This window comes from Arvicanthis niloticus, chromosome 6, assembly GCF_011762505.2.
Source record: "Arvicanthis niloticus isolate mArvNil1 chromosome 6, mArvNil1.pat.X, whole genome shotgun sequence".
In the NCBI taxonomy this organism is placed as follows: domain Eukaryota; kingdom Metazoa; phylum Chordata; class Mammalia; order Rodentia; family Muridae; genus Arvicanthis; species Arvicanthis niloticus.
This window is the reverse complement of record NC_047663.1, coordinates 3075826-3094399: the sequence shown is the minus strand read 5'-3', so window position 1 is coordinate 3094399 and position 18574 is coordinate 3075826. Positions and strand designations below refer to the sequence as shown.

General features: G+C 49.4%; 1 protein-coding gene across 4 annotated transcripts in view; it reads left to right on the top strand.

Annotated features, from left to right (window-relative positions):
* The window catches only part of Slc26a11 (solute carrier family 26 member 11), a 24371-nt gene extending 5797 nt beyond the window's left edge, over positions 1 to 18574 (top strand). For 3 of the 4 annotated variants that reach the window (XM_034504645.2, XM_034504646.2, XM_034504644.2), the window contains 12 exons: positions 1029 to 1171; positions 6398 to 6573; positions 6860 to 6932; positions 8413 to 8463; positions 10893 to 10953; positions 12226 to 12281; positions 12506 to 12646; positions 14723 to 14850; positions 15111 to 15210; positions 15592 to 15725; positions 17442 to 17514; positions 17738 to 18574. In XM_034504645.2, the coding sequence (XP_034360536.1) occupies positions 1029 to 1171; positions 6398 to 6573; positions 6860 to 6932; positions 8413 to 8463; positions 10893 to 10953; positions 12226 to 12281; positions 12506 to 12646; positions 14723 to 14850; positions 15111 to 15210; positions 15592 to 15725; positions 17442 to 17514; positions 17738 to 17841 (1240 nt within the window). In that variant the 3' untranslated portion in view covers positions 17842 to 18574. The remainder of the gene's footprint in view (positions 1 to 1028; positions 1172 to 6397; positions 6574 to 6859; positions 6933 to 8412; positions 8464 to 10892; positions 10954 to 12225; positions 12282 to 12505; positions 12647 to 14722; positions 14851 to 15110; positions 15211 to 15591; positions 15726 to 17441; positions 17515 to 17737) is intronic. The other variant, XM_076935361.1, reaches the window with a different exon arrangement.

Here is an 18574-nt window from a genome sequence, read left to right as displayed (position 1 = left end):
ACCCCCTTACCACCCCCACCTTCATCCCCATTCAGGTGACATTTGTCCTTTTTTACATGGTCCCTTGGGAGCACAACTGTCCATCACCATGCAGCAAGTTAAGACAGGCAGACACCCAGGCCAGGCCAGACCCAGACTCAGCAACATTGTAGCAAGGACCTGGGCAGTGTGAACAGCCTTCCTGGAGCGGGTTAGTCAAGAAAGGCCAGACAGTGTCTCACTCCCAAAGTTCTTAGTAAGGGCGAGACCACAGACAGGACACCAAGAGCTGATGCAGGGTACAGGGGCAGTGGGCAGCGGGCAGCGGGGCAACAGGCAGCAGGCAGGGCCAGTGAGCCATGAAAAGAGCTGGGGAACCCATAGAGGCCTTTCCTCTGGAGACTTAATTACCCACCACATCAGTCCAGTGGAAACCAGGATGAATGGCGTATTCCTCATGCCCAAAATTATTTGGGGGAGACACCCACGCTCAGGGCAGTCTGCTGGGCTCCCCAGTGCCTGAAGCCAGTGGCAGGGTGCTTCCTGTCTGCCCTGATGGAGGCAGGGGAGTGAGACTGGATATTCTCAGTTCTAACAGGTAATGCAGTGGGCAGGGTGTCACTGACTATGTAATCCCAAAGCCTCCAGACCTCTTGGGAACAGACTAAGCATCCATAAGCCAGAGGACTCGTGACTGAAAAAATGGGGCCAATAGTCCAGTTACCATGGTGACGAGGGGCCTCTCGCCTCCCAGCCCTCACAGGGGTGTGTCCTTCGGAGGCCAGAGCAGCTCTGAAATAGAGTAGAGCTTATTCAGAAGGTAGAGAGTGGCCAGGGAGAGACACCTGCAGCAAAAGTCACCCCTGAGAGTTACACTCTTGTCTGTGATTCTGACGCTCGTGATGCTGAGGCAGGAGGATTACAAGTTCAAGGACTGCTTGAGCTGTATAGAGAAACCCTGGCTCAGTAAAAACAAAGAACAGCCATAAACTGAGTCCATGCTGACCGCCTGCCTCCTCACCCTCCACTCCCTCCCCCACCATCTGCAGGGTGGGCGACGCCATCCTGGGACTGGCCTGCATGGCACTGCTGCTTGTGCTGAAACTCATGCGGGAACACACGCCTCCGCCCCATCCTGAGATGCCCCTTGGTGTGAAGTTCAGCCGTGGGCTGGTGTGGACTGTCACAACAGGTGAGGGGACCTGCGGCAGAGGAGCCAGTTCCACAGCTTCCCTCCCATGCTGAGCTGAAGACACAGGGCTGCAGGTAGTGTTTAGGCCTTGATGGTGATAGAGCTTATGGTTGTCAGTGCAGTGGGGACGCTGTTGCTGCCACCTGGTGGACAGAGACTAGAAGTGTGCTGGCCCCACTGTGGGATGGGTGCCTCTTTAGAGTCGGTGGCTCAAAATAGCAGCAGCAGAAATCAAGTCCCACTGAGACCAGCCAACTCTTGTTTTCGTTTGGTTTGTTTTATTTAAAGGACGAAAATTACTTTTTTTTTTTTTTTTTTTTTTTTTTTTTTTTTTGGTTTTTCGAGACAGGGTTTCTCTGTGTAGCCCGGGCTGTCCTGGAACTCACTCTGTAGACCAGGCTGGCCTTGAACTCAGAAATCTGCCTGCCTCTGCCTCCCAAGTGCTGGGATTAAAGGTGTGCGGCCACCACCGCCCAGCTGATCATTACTTTTAAAAACATTTAAACTTTTATGTATATGAGTGTTTTGCCTGCGTGTATGTCTGTGTATCATGTTCATGCAGTGCCCACGGAGCCAGAAGAGGGCGTTGTATCCCCGGAACTGGAGCCATAGACAGCTGTTAGGGACCCCCTGGGTGTTGAGAATTGAATCTGGGTCCTCTGGAAAAGCAACCAGTGCTCTTAACCTTTGAGCCATCTCTCCAGGCCTCTTTTAAAATATTTTAATTTCTTCTTTGACATTTCATACATTTTTACAATGTATCTTGATCACATTCTCTCTCCCTTCTCTCCTCCCTCTCCTCATGACTTCCTCCAGCATGTCCCCTCCTGTGTTCACATATTTTAAGCAACCCACTGAGTCTAATTAGTGCTGATACATTCCACAGTGCTGTAGGACTCTGCTAGAGCATGAACAGACTACTGGGAAGCCCCCCTCCGCTCCCCAGCAGCTGTCAACTGCTAGGGGTGGTTTCTCATGAGCCCCTCCCATCCGTGATGGAATATTGATTGGTTTGATCCCAGAGTTTGAGGCCAGCCTGGTCTACAGAGTGAGTTCCAGGATAGCCAGGGCTACACAGAGAAACCCCGACTCAAAAAAAAAAAAAAAAAAAAAAAAAAAAAAAAAAAACCAGCCAAAAAAAACCAAACACAACACAAAAAAGCAAACGAATTTCATTTATTGAGACTTATGTGCCTTCCAGTCTGTGATGTGGCCATTGCCCTCACAGACAGCATGTGTGGAGATCAGTGGACAACTTGCAGGGTCCCAGAGATCAACCTCTGGTCTTCAGACTTAGTGGCAAGTGCCTTTACCCACTGAGCCATCTCTGCAGCCCTAGGCCACTGTATTCTTGTCAGTTTCTTTTCTGTTCCTTAATTGTTGAGAAAGGAATGTGAATCTTTGGCTGCGGCTTAGTTTCTATCTAGAAGTTGTCTGAGATGTCTATCACTAGGGACAAGAACGTGTAAAATGGGTTGTTTGTTTCTTTCTTGAAATAATCTCTGTTCTACTGTGTCTCTGTAAGGTGAGATTTTTGTGGACATCAGATAAATGCTTTTTGTTTTTGAGCCCTATTGTAGAAATTTGTAATCCCATCCGGGGTTTCTACCCCGCCCTTGACCATTTAGTTCCTGGATAAAAGATGCATGCAACCTTTATTACTTACAATAAGCCTTAAATAGCACAAGACCTGGACAGATGTCCATGCTCTATGCTGTTAGAATCTATTTCCCATCGATAACCCTGAGTTATTACTATGTTTCATCTGGGCTGCTCTGAACTCCAATCAGCCAGCCCTCGAGGCCATGTTTTCTTGATTCCTAACCTATGGCATCTCTCCTCTTCCTCTTCCTCCTCCTCCTCCTCTTTTTCCACCTTCTCTCTCTAGTGGTTCTCCTCCAAGCCCCTAGGCCCAGGAACCCTAAACCCCACCTATGCCTCTTCTGTCCAGCTATTGACTGTCCGCGTCTTTATTCGCCAGTCAGAAATAACCTGGGGGCAAGGTCACACAGAGTCACTTGGGTCTATGTTCAGACTTTCTCCTCTCTGGGGCAACCAGGTCTTGAGGAACCAATATTAGCATTAGAATACAAGAAGCATCAGGCCAACCCATACATTTTCCCATTTTTGTCCAATTAAAAAGGCTCTTTCTCTTATAGTAACAAACAGTACATAGTAGGAAATATTTTGTAACAATTATAAAAATTATTAAGTATTAATTACATTTAAAGGTTCAGTTTGCTTGTATTTTGTAACTTAGATGAAGTATTTTACCATCTATCATATCTTGGTGAATTAGAATATTATAACTTTTTAAAAAATCTTAATCCGTATTACCATCCTAAAAGCATCTTTTTAAATCCTAAAGAACTTAAGTTTAATTGTGAGACTATGACTATCTACTCTTCAATTCTGTCAGAGATTTGAGAAGGAATAAACATTATTTAAGTATGCAGAAAGCATATGGACCCAGCTTCCAAAAATCATAAAAATGACAGAGAGCTTACCACCTGGACAGTCCCCAACATTCCTTATAACATTGGAGCATCAGTCTCCAGCTTTCTGGCCCAGAACATCTGACAGACCTTAAGTGAAGCAGGAATTTTGAAGGACTAGCTTACTGTGTCTTGGCAGAGCTTAGCAGTCAGCTATGCTGCATCCGTTTGTCCTTTTTGGACAGCATTTTGTCTGCAGATAAAGTTAGAGCATTTCTTGCCCAGTGGCTAGCTTGCCACAAATTGAAGCAACTCCACCTGGAGGTCCTGATGCTCTTTGCCTTCCTTGAAGTGGAATGGGGTACTGTCAGGAGCAGGACTGTCTTATAGTCAACAGGTCTTTTAATAATGAAATGATTTTAAATGCCATGTTCTGTCTATCCCATATGCTTTTGAAGACCATCTATCTATTGATCGCATATCTGAACAAGCTAACATTGCCTGTCTCCAGCTACCTATTATCTATACAACCCAGGGTGTGTATTTCTGTGATAAATGATTGGCTGATTGTCAACTTGCATTACTTAATCATCCTAAACAGTTTGTAATAGCAGCTATTAAAAGGACTGGGATTAAACCTTGTATTTTAAATGAGTTGCCTATGCACAATGCCTATCAAAGAATAACAAAATCAACCCTAAATTTCGTATTACTATACAAAGATTCATACCAATGAAAACCCTAAACCTGTATCAATATATAAACTTCTGTACCAGTGTAAGAAAATATAACTTCAATTCTGCATCAAGATATGAAGATCTCTACCAATGTAAGATTATGGCTCTAAAATGCTTTTAAGAGTAGATTTAACAATCCATCCCTATCTGTCTAATTTCTTATAATATTACTGTGCCCTATGGCAGTCTCTGCCTTGCTCTGGTTGAAATTTATGCCGCTTACATCTCTAGCATCCGTGGGTGTGGCCTCTGCTGCATTGTACTATGAGTCTCCATGATTTGTCTTTTTCGTGTTCTCCCCTTGTCTTGGGTTGAGCACTTTATGATTCCCTCGTTCCCTTTATTGGCCGGTTAGTGCCGTCTCCTGTGTGTTTGCCCAAGGTTGTACTTTATGGTCTGTGATGAATTATATATGCTTGGCCCAGGGAGTGGCACTACTAGGAGGGGTGGCCCTGTTGGAGTAGGTGTGTCACTGTGGGTGTGGGCTTAAGACCCTCACCCTAGCTGCCTGGAAGTCAGTCTTTCACTAGCAGCCTTTAGACGAAGATGTAGAACTCTCAGCTCCTCCTGCACCATGCCTGCCTGGATGCTGCCTTATTCCTGCCTTGATGATAATGGACTGAACCTCTGAACCTGTAAGCCAGCCCCAACTAAATGTTGTCCTTATAAGACTTGCCTTGGTCATGGTGTCTGTTCACAGCAGTAAACCCTAACTAAGACACGATTCTTTAGGGTTTGAGGATCGTGTGCCTTGTTTTCTCACAGTGTCACAGGTGACACACGGTAACTTCACTCGGTTCTTTCCCTGTCGATGTTGATGTCTCTGTGGCTGTATATTTTCCCTGTATGTACTGTGAATCCCATGTACAGATGATGGGAGCTGTTACTACTTCTCCTTTAGACCTGTGTCTGCTTTTAAGGAGCCCTGCACATTAAGGAGAAAGTCACTGATACATGTCCACTGTTTCTGGTCCTCTTCACTCCTGTGAGCGATTCTTGCTTTCTGTGTGGTGGCGCCTCCCTCTGCACAGAGGCTTCACTGACATTGTCCTGTGGTGCAGGCTCACTGGTCAGTTCTTTCTGCTTTTTATATCTGACTCGGTTTTTATTTTGCCTTCATGTTTCAAAGACAGTTTGCTGCGTATAGAATGGGTATAGAAATCTACTTTTTTTTCTTTCTTTCTTGATGCTTTAAAGCTTCTATCTGCGTTGCTGTCTGTCTGTCTGTCTGTCTGTCTGTCTGTCTTCTGGCCTTCTGCATTGCACAATGGGAGTGTGCTCTCACTATCTGCGTTTGACCTTTTCTCCACTGCTTTTCGTTCTCACTGCGTAACTGCAGCACATTACATAGCACGCTGGTCTGGTATTTGCTGTGTAGTCTACACTAGCCTCAAACTCACAATCCTCCTGCCTCCGCATCCTCGCTTTTCTCTGTCACCTCCTCTGTTGTGTGCTTCACAGGGCCACATGCTCATCCCTGCTCATGGCCATATTTATTCACGATGAGTCTCCCAGTATGTAGTGGGGGGTTGTCCCCTGACTGTGACATGCAGTGACTCAGTAGTTACCTTACCCTCTTCATTAAGATCGTTCTCAGGGCTGGAGAGATGGCTCCGTGGTGAGGAACACTCGCTGCCCCTGCAGAGTCCCATGTTTAATTACCAGCATCCACACAGTGGTTCAGAACTGTCTATAGCTCCGGTTCTGGGGGATCTTCTGACCTCAGGCTCCAGGCACCTACATGGAACATACACACACATGCATGGAACATACACACACATGCATGGAACATACACACACATGCATGGGACATACACACACATGCATGGAACATACACACACATGCATGGAACATACACACACATGCATGGAACACATACACACATGCATGGAACACATACATGCATGGAACATACACACAAGCATGGAACATACACATACATAGAACACACACATACACACTCATACACATAAAATGAATCTAAAATAAATCAAATAAGTTTTCAAAATCAAAACAGATTGGGGCTCACCAATCTCTTCCCCTTCTGTCCCAGCTCGTAACGCCCTGGTGGTCTCCTTTGCGGCCCTGATTGCTTATGCCTTCGAGGTGACAGGATCCCATCCGTTCATTCTGACAGGAAAGATTGCTGAGGGGCTCCCTCCTGTGCGGATCCCACCCTTCTCAGTGACCACAGACAATAAGACCATCTCGTTCTCTGAGATGGTGCAGGTGAGCAGAGCCAGCAGCATGGTTGAAGCGTGGTGACCCCTGGGCCCAGTCCTTAAGAAGGGGTGTCTTAGGAAAGTGGAGAAGAGATGCATTAGCCGGGTTCCTCTTAGCACCTCTCTCTTTTCATGGCGAGGTGGCATTTCCTCTCCAGTGTAAATTCACACTGTAGCTGGAGCAGTGTCTGCCTCCATCAGCCGTAAAGAAGGCCCATCCTACTGTGGCAGGTCCCTGCTTGTCAGCGCCTTCCTGAGCACAGGGGCATGGCTCAGTGACCTTCTTCTCTCAGGACATGGGGGCCGGACTGGCTGTGGTGCCTCTGATGGGCCTCCTGGAGAGCATTGCCGTGGCCAAATCCTTCGGTGAGATCCCTGTAACTCCCCACCCACCCCTCGCACCCCTCCTGCCAGCTCACCACCTCCTGGCTTGTTTGCCTATTCTGATTTTTAAAATCAGAACTTCAATACAAGTAATGCATGTCCGTGTTTTAAATGTATAGGGACTGAGGGAACAATGGACATCTGAAACCTGAAATACAGAAGGCACTGTGGGCTGAGATAGCCCAGCCACTCACAGACTAGTCTGTGCAAGGGCACAACTCTCCTAGTCCAGAGTCCAGACAGGACGCTCCGTGCACTGTAAACAGGGCTCTGGAGTGAGGAGCCCCACCGGCCTGCACTGTGTGGGTGCATGAGGCCCTACTATGAAGCCCTCGCTGGTTTCTGCTCCTACCATGCAGTGCCAAGCACGGTGTTTGATGAATTGGAATGAGATATACATTAAGGACCAAATCCTTCCCCTGCACAGCCTCTTACAGCAGGCACTGGCCGCCTCATTGAGACAATGATATGTCAAACCAGGAAGCAGTGAGCTGTGTTATAGTTGTTTCTAGTGTAATTTGTTGAATTGAAAAAAAAAATTTAAGATTTATTGTATTTTTTAAGTGTGTGTGTATGTGTGTGCGCGTGTGAGTGTATATGTGTGTATGTGAGCATGTGTGTGCGTGCATCTGTATGAGTGTGCATGGGTGTGTGTGTGGGGGTGTACGTGTGTGCATGTTTGTGTGTGCGTGTGTGTGTGTACATGACTTCAGAGGCCAGAAGAAGGAATCAGATCCCATGGAACTGGAATTGCTTTATTTATTTGTTTGTTTAATACCAGGCCACACCATGTAGCCTTGACTGGTGTAGAACTGACTGCTAGACCAAGCTGGCCTTGAACTCCCACTGGCTCAGTTTGTATCAGGGTCTTGGTCTTGCCTTTTTAAGGCAGGCTCTTAAATCCCTCACCCGACCCAAGTCCTCAGTTCTTACAGCTCCGCATTAACGGTGTCTGGGTGTCTCTGTTCTGATCTATAAACACAGCAGGTCGTCTTTGCTATGGGTACAGGCTGATTCTGAGGCTGAAATCCAGATAACAGGCTTGGGATGGGGCTCGGTAGTGCAGCCTTTGGCCAATGTGTAGCGTCCAGGTTCCACCCTCAGCAGCAAACACCATCACCAGCGAAAACAATATGTGATTTCAAAGCTCCATAGATCATGCTTCCTGTCTGGCCCTGGTTACTCCTGGAATAAATTCCTTCTCCAACATTCCAGAACTCTGTCCCTTACCCAACTCAGACACCAATATTTATTTGCTGGGCATGGTTTCCTACCACTTTTACCCCAGCACTCAGAGGTAGAGGCAGATAGTTCTTCATGAGTTCAAGGCTAGACTGAACACTTGCTCCTGCTTTTGGTTTTGTAAGCATTTCCTAGTGCAAACTTGTCCCCGCAGCTTGGACCCACACATAACTTGTTCTTGCATATCTGTGACAGCATCTCCACTGTCCTTTCTCTTTAGCTTCTCAGAATAACTACCACATTGATGCCAACCAGGAACTTCTGGCCATTGGTAAGATCCATTCTGTTCCCAGTGTCTGTGTGTCTGTCTGATTGCATCAGGTATGATGTTTGTGTGTGTGGTGAGAGAGCCTTTGAAATATCAGGTTGGACTTGTTCTCCTGTGTCCAGTCAGCTCCCTGGAGGGTGCAGCCAGGTAGAGTCCAGGCGAGTCTCCTGGATCCCTTTCTCTGGATGAACATGGGATAAGGGGGCCCAGGATGTTACCTCCACCTTTTCCCAGTAGAACCTCCTTATGGGCAAGGACACATGGGTCAGTGAGAACTCAGGGGGGGCCACTGGGGTCTGTGTCTAGCTGAGTTGCACCTTCTTTTGTCCCTACAAACTAACTTACACATTGGTGTGTTTTGAAAGAACACTAAAAATCTTTTTGTTTTAAAGAATTTTTTTAATGTGTGGCTATGTATGCGTGTGCGCATGCGTGCACATGCAACATACAATGTAGGTCAGAAGGTGCGCGTTTCTGTGGAACTGGAGTTATAAACAGTTATGAGCACCCTGTGGGTGCTGGGAATAGAACCTGTGTCCTCTGCAAGATCAGCAAGTGCTCTTAACAACTGAGCCACTGCATCAGCCCCACACTAAGAATCTTGATTTTGATAATGGTGCTGGTCTTAATATGTTGTGGGACCTGGGTGTTCCTGCCTGTGAGAGGGCTGGCAGTACCCAACCGTGCAATGGCAGGGTTTGGCTGCGGCTGTTTGTCTGAACTGGTGAATGGGGTCCTACTGAGGTGGAATCAGCTGCCTCTTTTAGCAGAAGAAATCCGCGGACGCCCGTGTGCAAGCAGCAAATCACCCAGCTGTGAGTTCTCAGGCGTATTTTCATTCTCTGAACGCAGTACACTCATGCTGAGGTCGGGGAGATAGCACAGTGGTAGGGCACTTGCCTACCGTGTGTGAAGCCCTTGATCCCTGATTGAGAGGGGTTAAAAATAACACGTCAATCCCCAGTACTAACATAATAAATAAATAAACAGTCAGTAACAGCAGAGGGCCGTCCTGATGGCAATGGAGCCTCCAGAGTGCCAGCCAGATAGAAATGTGAAGGGTGAGGTCCGTGAAGAGTGTCTCTTCCTGGCTCTGTAATAAACTCTGTGGTCTTCAGTTATAGGCTGGTGGGGCATCTCCATTAACTTCAGTAGACCACCAGGGGGTAGTGTTGTCCTATGTAGCCTGTGGTCACTGTCCAGTCTCTACCAAGCGGCCCCTGGCCCTTTGCTCTCAAAGACTTGGGCTTGGCTCTGTGACCCAAGAGGGGCTGGTACTTAAGTAATTCCCAGTCTTCTAGGCCTTTTTCTCATTTTTCTGTGAGTCTATGAAGCCTTCAAATGACTCTTGGTCAGCTTAGCCGGGCTATAGATGTCAGGAACAGAAGAAGGGAGATTTTTACAGGAATCGGGGTTGCTGATAGCTATTTTCATACTTGGTAGTAAACGGTACATATTAGGGAATGCAAGACAGCCCACCCACCCTGTCTGAGGAGCCGCTGGCAGCTGTGGCTGCTGGGGACAGGGAGTCATTTTTCTCCGGTGGTGTAGTTGTCCATGCTCCATGTCTAAGCAAGTCACGTCACACCTGCCCTTTGGGATAGCGACTGCCTTCCTTACACTTAGTGCCAGGGGAGTTCCAAGAGTGGGCACTGAACCTGTAGTCACCAGATTAGGTCACTGTAAAGGTTCCTGTGTGACATGGATGTTGGGCAGGCAGAGTGTCATAGGCATAGGCCAAGATCTTAGTTCTTGGGTCCCAACAAGGCAGTAGTACTGGCTTTCTGTACTGTGGCCTGTCCTGCTGCCTGGGCAGGCACTTTGCTGGCCTTGCCCTTCAGTCCCTTAGCTTGGCTTGACAGCAGCCACATCTCAGGTACTCTCTTCCCTGAAACCCTCCCTGGGAGGTGGATGTCCTTCCTCTCCATGGTTACGGATAGCATCTTTAAGGTATCATGAAGCCAGATCTACTTTAAACCTAGAATAGATGGGGCATGCCTGCGGTCTCAGCACTCAGGAAGGAAGACTCCAGGAACAGAAAGCTCCAGGTTCAAGTCATTCTCAGCTCACGGCCAGTCTGGGCTACCTGAGACTTTGTCTCAAGAAGCAAAAGCTGGGCAGGGTGGTGACACACGCCTTTAGTCCCAGCACTCAGGAGGATCTCTGTGAGTTCAAGGCCTACCTGGTCTACAGAGCAAGTTCTAGGATGGCCAGGGCTACACAGAGAAACCCTGTCTCCAGTAGCAACACCAACAAAAGCAAAGTCGTTGAATTAGAGTTAGCTAAACTCCAAGGTAGGGAACTCTCCCTGGATGAGCATGGGGTGAGCGGCCCAGGGCCTCTCTCCATCTTTCCCCTGTGTGGTTCTGCATCTGAGTCCCTCCTCCCTACCTATTGTTCCTGCCCCTCCTAGTTAACTCTTCTCTCCCCAGGCCTCACCAATGTGCTGGGCTCCCTCATCTCTGCTTACCCAGTCACTGGCAGCTTTGGGCGGTGAGTAGCTATGTTCTTTCTACTCTGTGCATTTAGGGTTAGCAAGATCCAAAGACCCTCCCCCCCACACACACCCTTAGTCATATTTGACATTTTCCTCCCCGTTAGTCTACCAGGCATCAAAAGACCTTTGGAAAGCTGTGACCATGTCCACAGCAAGGCTGGTTACACCTGCCCCTCAGGATAGCTCTTGGCATCTCTGCTGTGCACTTAGTGGTACAAGTTCCCGGCCGGTCCAAGTCCTCCAGGCATGCTGGTGCCTGAGTTAATTCCAAAAGAAACAGAGGGGGTCCTGGCACAGTGATGCACTCACTCCTTTATTTCCATCACTTGGGAGGCAGAGGCAAGTGGATCTGGGTGAGTGAGGTCAGTGCCAGGGCAGATGTTGGGGAGGGGGAGGGAGTGAGGAAGGGAGGGAGGGAAGGAGATTGGGAAAGGGGTCTCAATCTCTGTCCTGATGCATTGTTTGGAGGCAGGTTTTCCTGGGATCCAGAGGCTGGGCTGGGGCAGCTCTGAGGCTGAAGGAGGAGCTAAACATTACTGAGCAGAAACTGCGGGTGTGGGGGGCCGAAGAGGGGAGATGGTAAAATAGTTGAGGTTCTTGATCAGTGCTTCCCCTCCCCCACCCCTCCAGACAGGGTTTCTCTGTGTAGTCCTGGCTGTCCTGGAACTCATTCTGTAGACCAGGCTGGCCTCAAACTCAGAAATCCACCTGCCTCTGCCTCCCAAGTGCTGGGATTAAAGGCGTGCACCACCACTGCCCGGTGATCAGTGCTTTTTATACTTAGTAATAAACAGTATGTGTTAGGGAAAGCAACACAGCCCACTGGCCCCTGGCTGAAGAGCTGTTGGCTGCCAATGGCTGCCAGGTGGAAGAGGGGGGGGCCGGAGTTGTTGTTTTCTTCAGTGGGTGGCCAATGGTCAGTTGCCAGCGTTGTGGTAACAGACCCTCACCCAGGCTCATGTAGGAAGCCTTAACTAATTAAGCTAAGTGGGCAATTAAAGCAGAGCCCTGAGGAAGAGGGTGGGACATGAGAGAGGAATGGGACAGGTGACAGGATAAAAAGGCAAACAAAACAACCAGGGAGACTGTCTCAGTCACCTCCAGATATGCTAACTCTTCATTCTGCTGAGGGGGCCCAGCCACCTGGTGCCAACTCCGCTGGCCTCACCTCCACCTCAGGACTCATGGAAGGTCAGCCCCTGTGTGAGGCTAGACAGCTCCCCTCTCAGCCATGGGGGACTGACGGGTTTCTTCTTGTTGCCTTCCAGGACAGCTGTGAATGCCCAGACAGGCGTGTGTACCCCGGCAGGAGGCCTGGTGACTGGTGAGCCCCACCCCTCCCCTTCTTTACCTCTGGTGCTTACGGTGGAAATGGTGGAGCGGAGAACGTAGTTCTCTGACCATGTACGGCGCTCCTGCCAACTCTGTGTAGGTCCGTAACTGTCCAGTGGATAACCAGGCTCCTTTGTACCTCAGATGAGGCTGTATCATTCTGTGGGTGCTGGCCGGGTAAGTACCCACCCCCCCAGATGACCTGCCACCCCACAGGTGTCCTGGTGCTGCTGTCTCTGGACTACTTGACCTCACTCTTCTACTATATCCCCAAGTCTGCACTGGCTGCCGTGATCGTCACCGCCATGGCCCCGCTCTTTGACGTCAAGATCTTCAGGAGGCTCTGGCGTGTTCAGAGTATGTATGCAAAGCAGGCAGCTCTGAGGTGGAGTCTGCCAGTGCCAAGGGCACCTATTGTCATCCCTCCCGGCCTGTGGCCCCACTGTGGACTGGAGCTGTGGCACTGTAGTAAACTTAGACACACTGAGGTGAGGTGGCTGATCAGACAAACTGGGCTTGAAACTGGGCTTCAGTCCACACAGAGCTGAGCCACACTCTAGCTACTGAGTAGAGAGCAGGGTTTCCTCCACTCAGTGTCCTTGTCCTCCCCTCCCTGCACCTTTCTCTTCCTGTGGATGGGTGACCCATATAATAGTCTCTCAGTCTCCCCATCTCCTGGCCTGAGGGTCCCTCACCCAGTGGTTCCTTTAACAAATTAAACAAAGTTAGCTTTCCCTTCCTCCTCTTTGGCCAGTTATCGGGTGTAGGTGGGGTCAGTTGTTCTGTGTCCCAGTCTTCTGTTTCCCAGGTTTCATCTTTAGGACAGACAGTCTTGAAGTATCTCGGTGTAGGTGAGTGGGATGTAATTGATGTTCTCCAAGGAGACTGGGACTCCATGAAGGGCGGGGCCTGTCTGGGTTGCCACATCAGAGGTGGAACCCCAGGCTGAGTCCATGTACTTCATGCCCAGGGCAAGAAATCCTCTGGGTCTCCTGGAGTCACAAGACACCACACACACACACACACACACACACACACACACACCATGCCACATATACACAGATAGACACACCACATCACAGACACACCACACACAGAAAGACTCACATACTACACCATATACACACACCCAGACACACTATGCCACATATACAGACACAGACATACATACCACACCACAGACACACTCACAGGCCACATTACAGGCACACACACCGCACACACACACCATGCCACATATACACAGACATACTCACACACTATACCATAGATACACCACACCACAGACACACTCAGAAACTCACACATACAGAGACACACTCACATACCACATAAACACATAACACAGAGAGACACACAGATACACACACCACATAGACACACCACACACACACCTTTCTCTGTCCCCTTTCCCTGAATTCTCTGATGAGTCTCCCCACCCCCACACCTATCCACTCAGAGGCTGGAGGGCTGGGATGGGCCAGGCAGGTCCTACCCTGGTAGAAAGGGACCCCATTCTCTACCTCTGCTGTTGGTCTGGGGGCCAGCTACAACCTACACCTTCCAGCCGGGCAGTGATAGCACATGCCTTTAATCCCAGCACTTGGGAGGCAAAGGCAGGCGGATTTCTGAGTTTGAGGCCAGCCTGGTCTACAGAGAGTTCCAGGACAGCCAGGGCTATACAGAGATACAGAGAAACCCTGTCTTGAAAAAGCAAAAACAAACAAAACCCAGCCTACACCTTCTATTCCTGTGACCTGACCTTTCTCTAGGGTGCTTTGCCCCAGCCAGAGGGGCATTGAGCAGAGGTCTGGGGAGGTCACCTGAAAGAGAGAAGGGAGGAAACAGGCGAACGCAAAGAACCACGATTTGTCTATAGTCTGATCAAACTGTTGATTTTACTGTTTTCACAGGGGTTATATGCACATAGAGGCAGGATGTGGGGGAGGGGATGTCACAGGGGTGTAGGTGTTCAGGGGAGTACAGCTGTCTCCCAGAACAGGGTATCGGCTGGGTGAAGGTTCAGGGGACAGGTTACTGTGGCTCTGCCTATGATTCACTTGTCCTAATCTAAGTTGGTACTATCCACCAAGGCTACCTATCCACAAGGTCTATGACTATCCACAAGACCTATGACTACTTGTTCTCATCCAGGCTGTTAAATTTCCACCAAAACTGCCTGTTTACAATAGCTTATAGCTATCTGTTTCAGTGTTTTTCCACAGAGACCCAAGACTTTGCGTTAGCAAGCTGACTTAGGTCTATTGCTGATTTTAGGCCTTCAGTGTATAAGCAAGGCTGCCCCTGACAGTGCTTTAGGGCTCTGACCACCTCTCTGAACCCCAGGAGAGGCTAAGTGGCTGGCCACTTGGCTGTGGGGCTCAGTGAGCAGGGGTGGGGTGAGGGTTGCTTCTGAACCAACACTCATCCTAGGGCTGGATCTGCTACCACTCTGCGTGACATTCCTGCTGTCCTTCTGGGAGATCCAGTACGGTATCCTGGCTGGGACCCTGGTGTCTTTGCTCATTCTCCTGCATTCTATAGCTAGGCCCAAGACCCAGGTAGGCTCAGAGTAGAGAGAGTATTGGTGGGAATCCCCAGCCCCTCTCTTTGTTTGCTATCATCGGTGCTCCTGAGGGAGAGCATTTTCTAGCTCTCCTGAGTGTGGGGTGTTGGGGCCTCTCCTGGTGGCTCCTGCTCCTACTATTGTACCCCATATGCTAGGCTTGGGTCGGGGGTTCCCTCCTGGTGCAATGAGTGAAGCCTACAAGACTGTCCTGTCCTGTCTGCTTCTAATGTTCTTCCCCCATCCCCAATCCAGGTGTCAGAGGGACAAATTCTTGTTGTCCAGCTGGCCAGCGGCCTGCACTTCCCTGCAATTGATGCCCTCCGAGAAGCAATAACAAAGCGGGCACTGGAAGGTATCAGGATGAGCAGAGAGCGGCACACACTCCTGGAGACCCTACACCACAGCCTTGGCCCTGCCCCAGTGGTCAGGGATACATTCACTTGCTATCACGGTTCAGGTGTCTGTGAGTAGTGTCTGCTGCAGATAGGACAGCCCTCACTGGGCAGTAGTCCTGTGACTCCCCTACAGCCTAGGGCCATGTTTGCTTCTGTTCCTCTGTCTGGAGAAGTGAGGTTCATAGAAACCTAAAAAGGAGGTAGCTTTCTCCAGATACCCATTCTTTCCTCCTTGGCTGCGTTGCTGGTGACATCCCTGGGGAATGGTCTTGTAATGGACGTTTTTCACCACTGTCATGGCTGCAGAGCCGTGGCAGACTCTTGGCCTGTCTCCCCAGCGTCCCCACCACGTTGCGCGGTTCTGGAGTGCACGCATGTCAGCAGTATAGACTACACTGTGACTGTGGGACTCGGCGAGCTCCTGGAGGACTTCCAGAAGAAAGGTGTCACCCTGGCCTTTGTTGGACTACAGGTAGGAGAGCCAGGCCACCTTATAAAGAGGCTCCACAGCCTCCCCGTGGCCCCAGGCTAGTGTGATACATGTGGAAAGATACAATTCCACCTACCTATAGTTCCAGTATGCAGGAGTATCTTAAGGTTTTCCTGCTGTGAACAGACATCATGACCAAGGTTCTTATAGGGATAACATTTAATTGAGGCTGGCTTACAGGTTCAAAGGTTCAGTCCATTATCAAGTATGGCAGCATCCAGGCAGGCATGGCAGGCAGAGCTGAGAGTTCTATATCTTCATCTGAAGGCTGCTAGCAAAATACTGACTTCCAGGCAGCTAGGGTCAGGGTCTTAAGCCTACGCCCACAGTGATACACCTACTCCAACAAGGCCACACCTCCTAATATTGCCACTCCCTGAGCCAAGCATATACATACCATCACAAGGAGGCTGAGGCAGGAGTGTTGACATGAGTTCAGTCCAGCTTGGGCCATATATCAGGTATGAGGCTAGCCAGAGCTACAGAGTTAAGACTATCCAACAAAAATCAAAATAAGACAAAAACACAAAAACTGAAACTAAAAAAAAATTTAATTCCTCAGTGATACCTCTGAACCATGACATCATTGTAAGCACCCCATGTCACATGACATCATTGTAAGTACCGATGTCACATGACATTGTAAGCACCCACGTCAGGGCTCTGCTGGCTGTGGGTCTAACCTGGCAGGCTACCGACCATTTGAATTCATTCTCCTGCAGTCAGTGCCGACCTCCTATGCTGTCTGTGTGTTCAGTGCTGTGAATTTCAGGCCAAGCTCTGGTCCAGGGCTGTGCTCATGCCCACTGGGCTGTGCCTGAGTGCAGAGCCCTCATCCTCATGGATGTTAGAGACTGATGGAGGCAGCGAGGAAATGAGACCGACCTTTGCAGATGCAGGGTGCCCTTTGCAGATGCAGGGGGCCCGTTTAATCAGAACTGTGGAGGGCGGGGTCTCCCAGGGAGTGGAGCCTGTGGCCCGGGCACTCCAGCTTTATAGGGAGGACAGGGAAGCTTTAGGGGAGGAAACTGTTACCCTTTGATGTGCTCTGTGTAGTTTCAAGAACAAAGGATGCCAGCAGAGGTTCCCGTTTCTACACTGGCTTTCTGGTCCGGCAGTTTCTTGTAACCATGCTGAGTCCGGGGTTGAGGTTTGTTGTTTTAAATCATTAACCTTTATGGTCACCAGAGGCTGTTCATTTGTAAGCTCATCTGGCAGGGCCCACCCTTTTCCCTCCTCCCTCATCTCTCCTCCCTCCTCCTTCCTCTGCCCATTCAAGCTGAAGCAAACTGCGATGGTTTGTATCTGCCTCAGGGAGCAGCACTATTAGGAGTTGTGGCCTTGTTGGAGTAGGTGTGTCACTGTGGCTTGGGCACTAAAACCCTCACCATAGCTGCCTGGAAGTCATGCTTCCACTAGCAGCCTTCAGATGTAGACGTAGAACTCTCGGCTCCACCAGCACCGTGCCTGCCTGGACACTGCCATGCTCCCCCGTTAATGATAATGGATTGGACCTCTGAACCTGTAAGCCAGCCCCAGTTAAGTGTTGTCCTTGGTCATGGTGTCTGTTCACAGCAGGAAAACTCTAACTATCTAAGACAGAGTCACTGGAACACTCAGGGTATCCAGCTAGGTCACCCCCCACGCATAGCAGAGCAGAGGTTCCTTGACCTGTATTAAAGTGTGTATTCATCCTAGGTGCCGGTGCTCCGAACACTGTTGGCCGCTGACCTCAAGGGGTTCCGGTACTTCACCACTCTGGAGGAGGCTGGTGAGTGTGTGGAATATTCTTCTGCTAAGTGTGGTGAATGTGGAACAGGATGGGTCAGGAAAGCCCTGGGCTGGGGCAGGGACCTGGCCTCAGGCAGGCCCACCCTTTCTGCCTGAGCACCAGAAGACCCTGGGTGCCTGTTGTTCCTTGAATGCCATTGAATGGAAGGACCCAGCCTTAGGTAGCATTTTCAGTACTTGATAAAATTTTGTGTGTTTTACAGAGAAATTCCTGCTGCAGGAACCGGAGACTCAGCCCTACACAATTCACGAAGACGCTGCCCCAGAGCACAGGAGCTCCCTGCTGAAGTCTCCCTCCGGCCCCTGAAGGGCAACTGGTATAGGAAGGGTTTCTACAAAGTTCTGTCACCTGATAGACTCACTAACCTGGCTGGACTGAAAGGGCGCTGCATCATAGGTGGCTCTGGGGAAGAGCAGGGAGCCATGTGTGATTCTGGGCTGTCACTTTCCTGCTGTCCCCTAGCTGTGAGTATTTGAAGGCTGGGCTGGCTAAACAGTCTTCGGGGGGAAGAGAGACAGAGACAGAGTCAGAGAGAGACAGACAGGGGGACCCATGACTTCTAGCCTGAGCTGGCAGGATAAGCTGGTACTTTCCAGATCCCAAATTCTTTAGAATCAGGCCCTACCTGAGAAGAGTCAGAGAGACTGGGCATCTCAGAGATGTGTCTGACCGTGTTGTGAAGTCTAAACTGAGCTGAAGAGGGGACCACAGTGTGCCACACAAGGTCAATTGTGTTTAAAATCATGTGGTTTTAAATGGAAGTCACTCTGGTGATTTTGTAAAGCAAAACAAAAAACATTAATGCTTGCTTAAAAAAAAAAAAAAAATCTAAGAACTCATCCAGCCTGTTCACTATCCTCTTCATCCGAGGTTCCCTGCCCAGGACAGGTATGACTCTGTCGGTGTGTGCACACAGTGTCATCTTATGTGAAGAACTGAATCGCTATATTAAGGTGCTTTGTAAACTGTGTTTGTGCAGTCATTAATTGTGAATTATTTATTGTGATGATCAATGGCATTAAAATACAAGATTATTTTA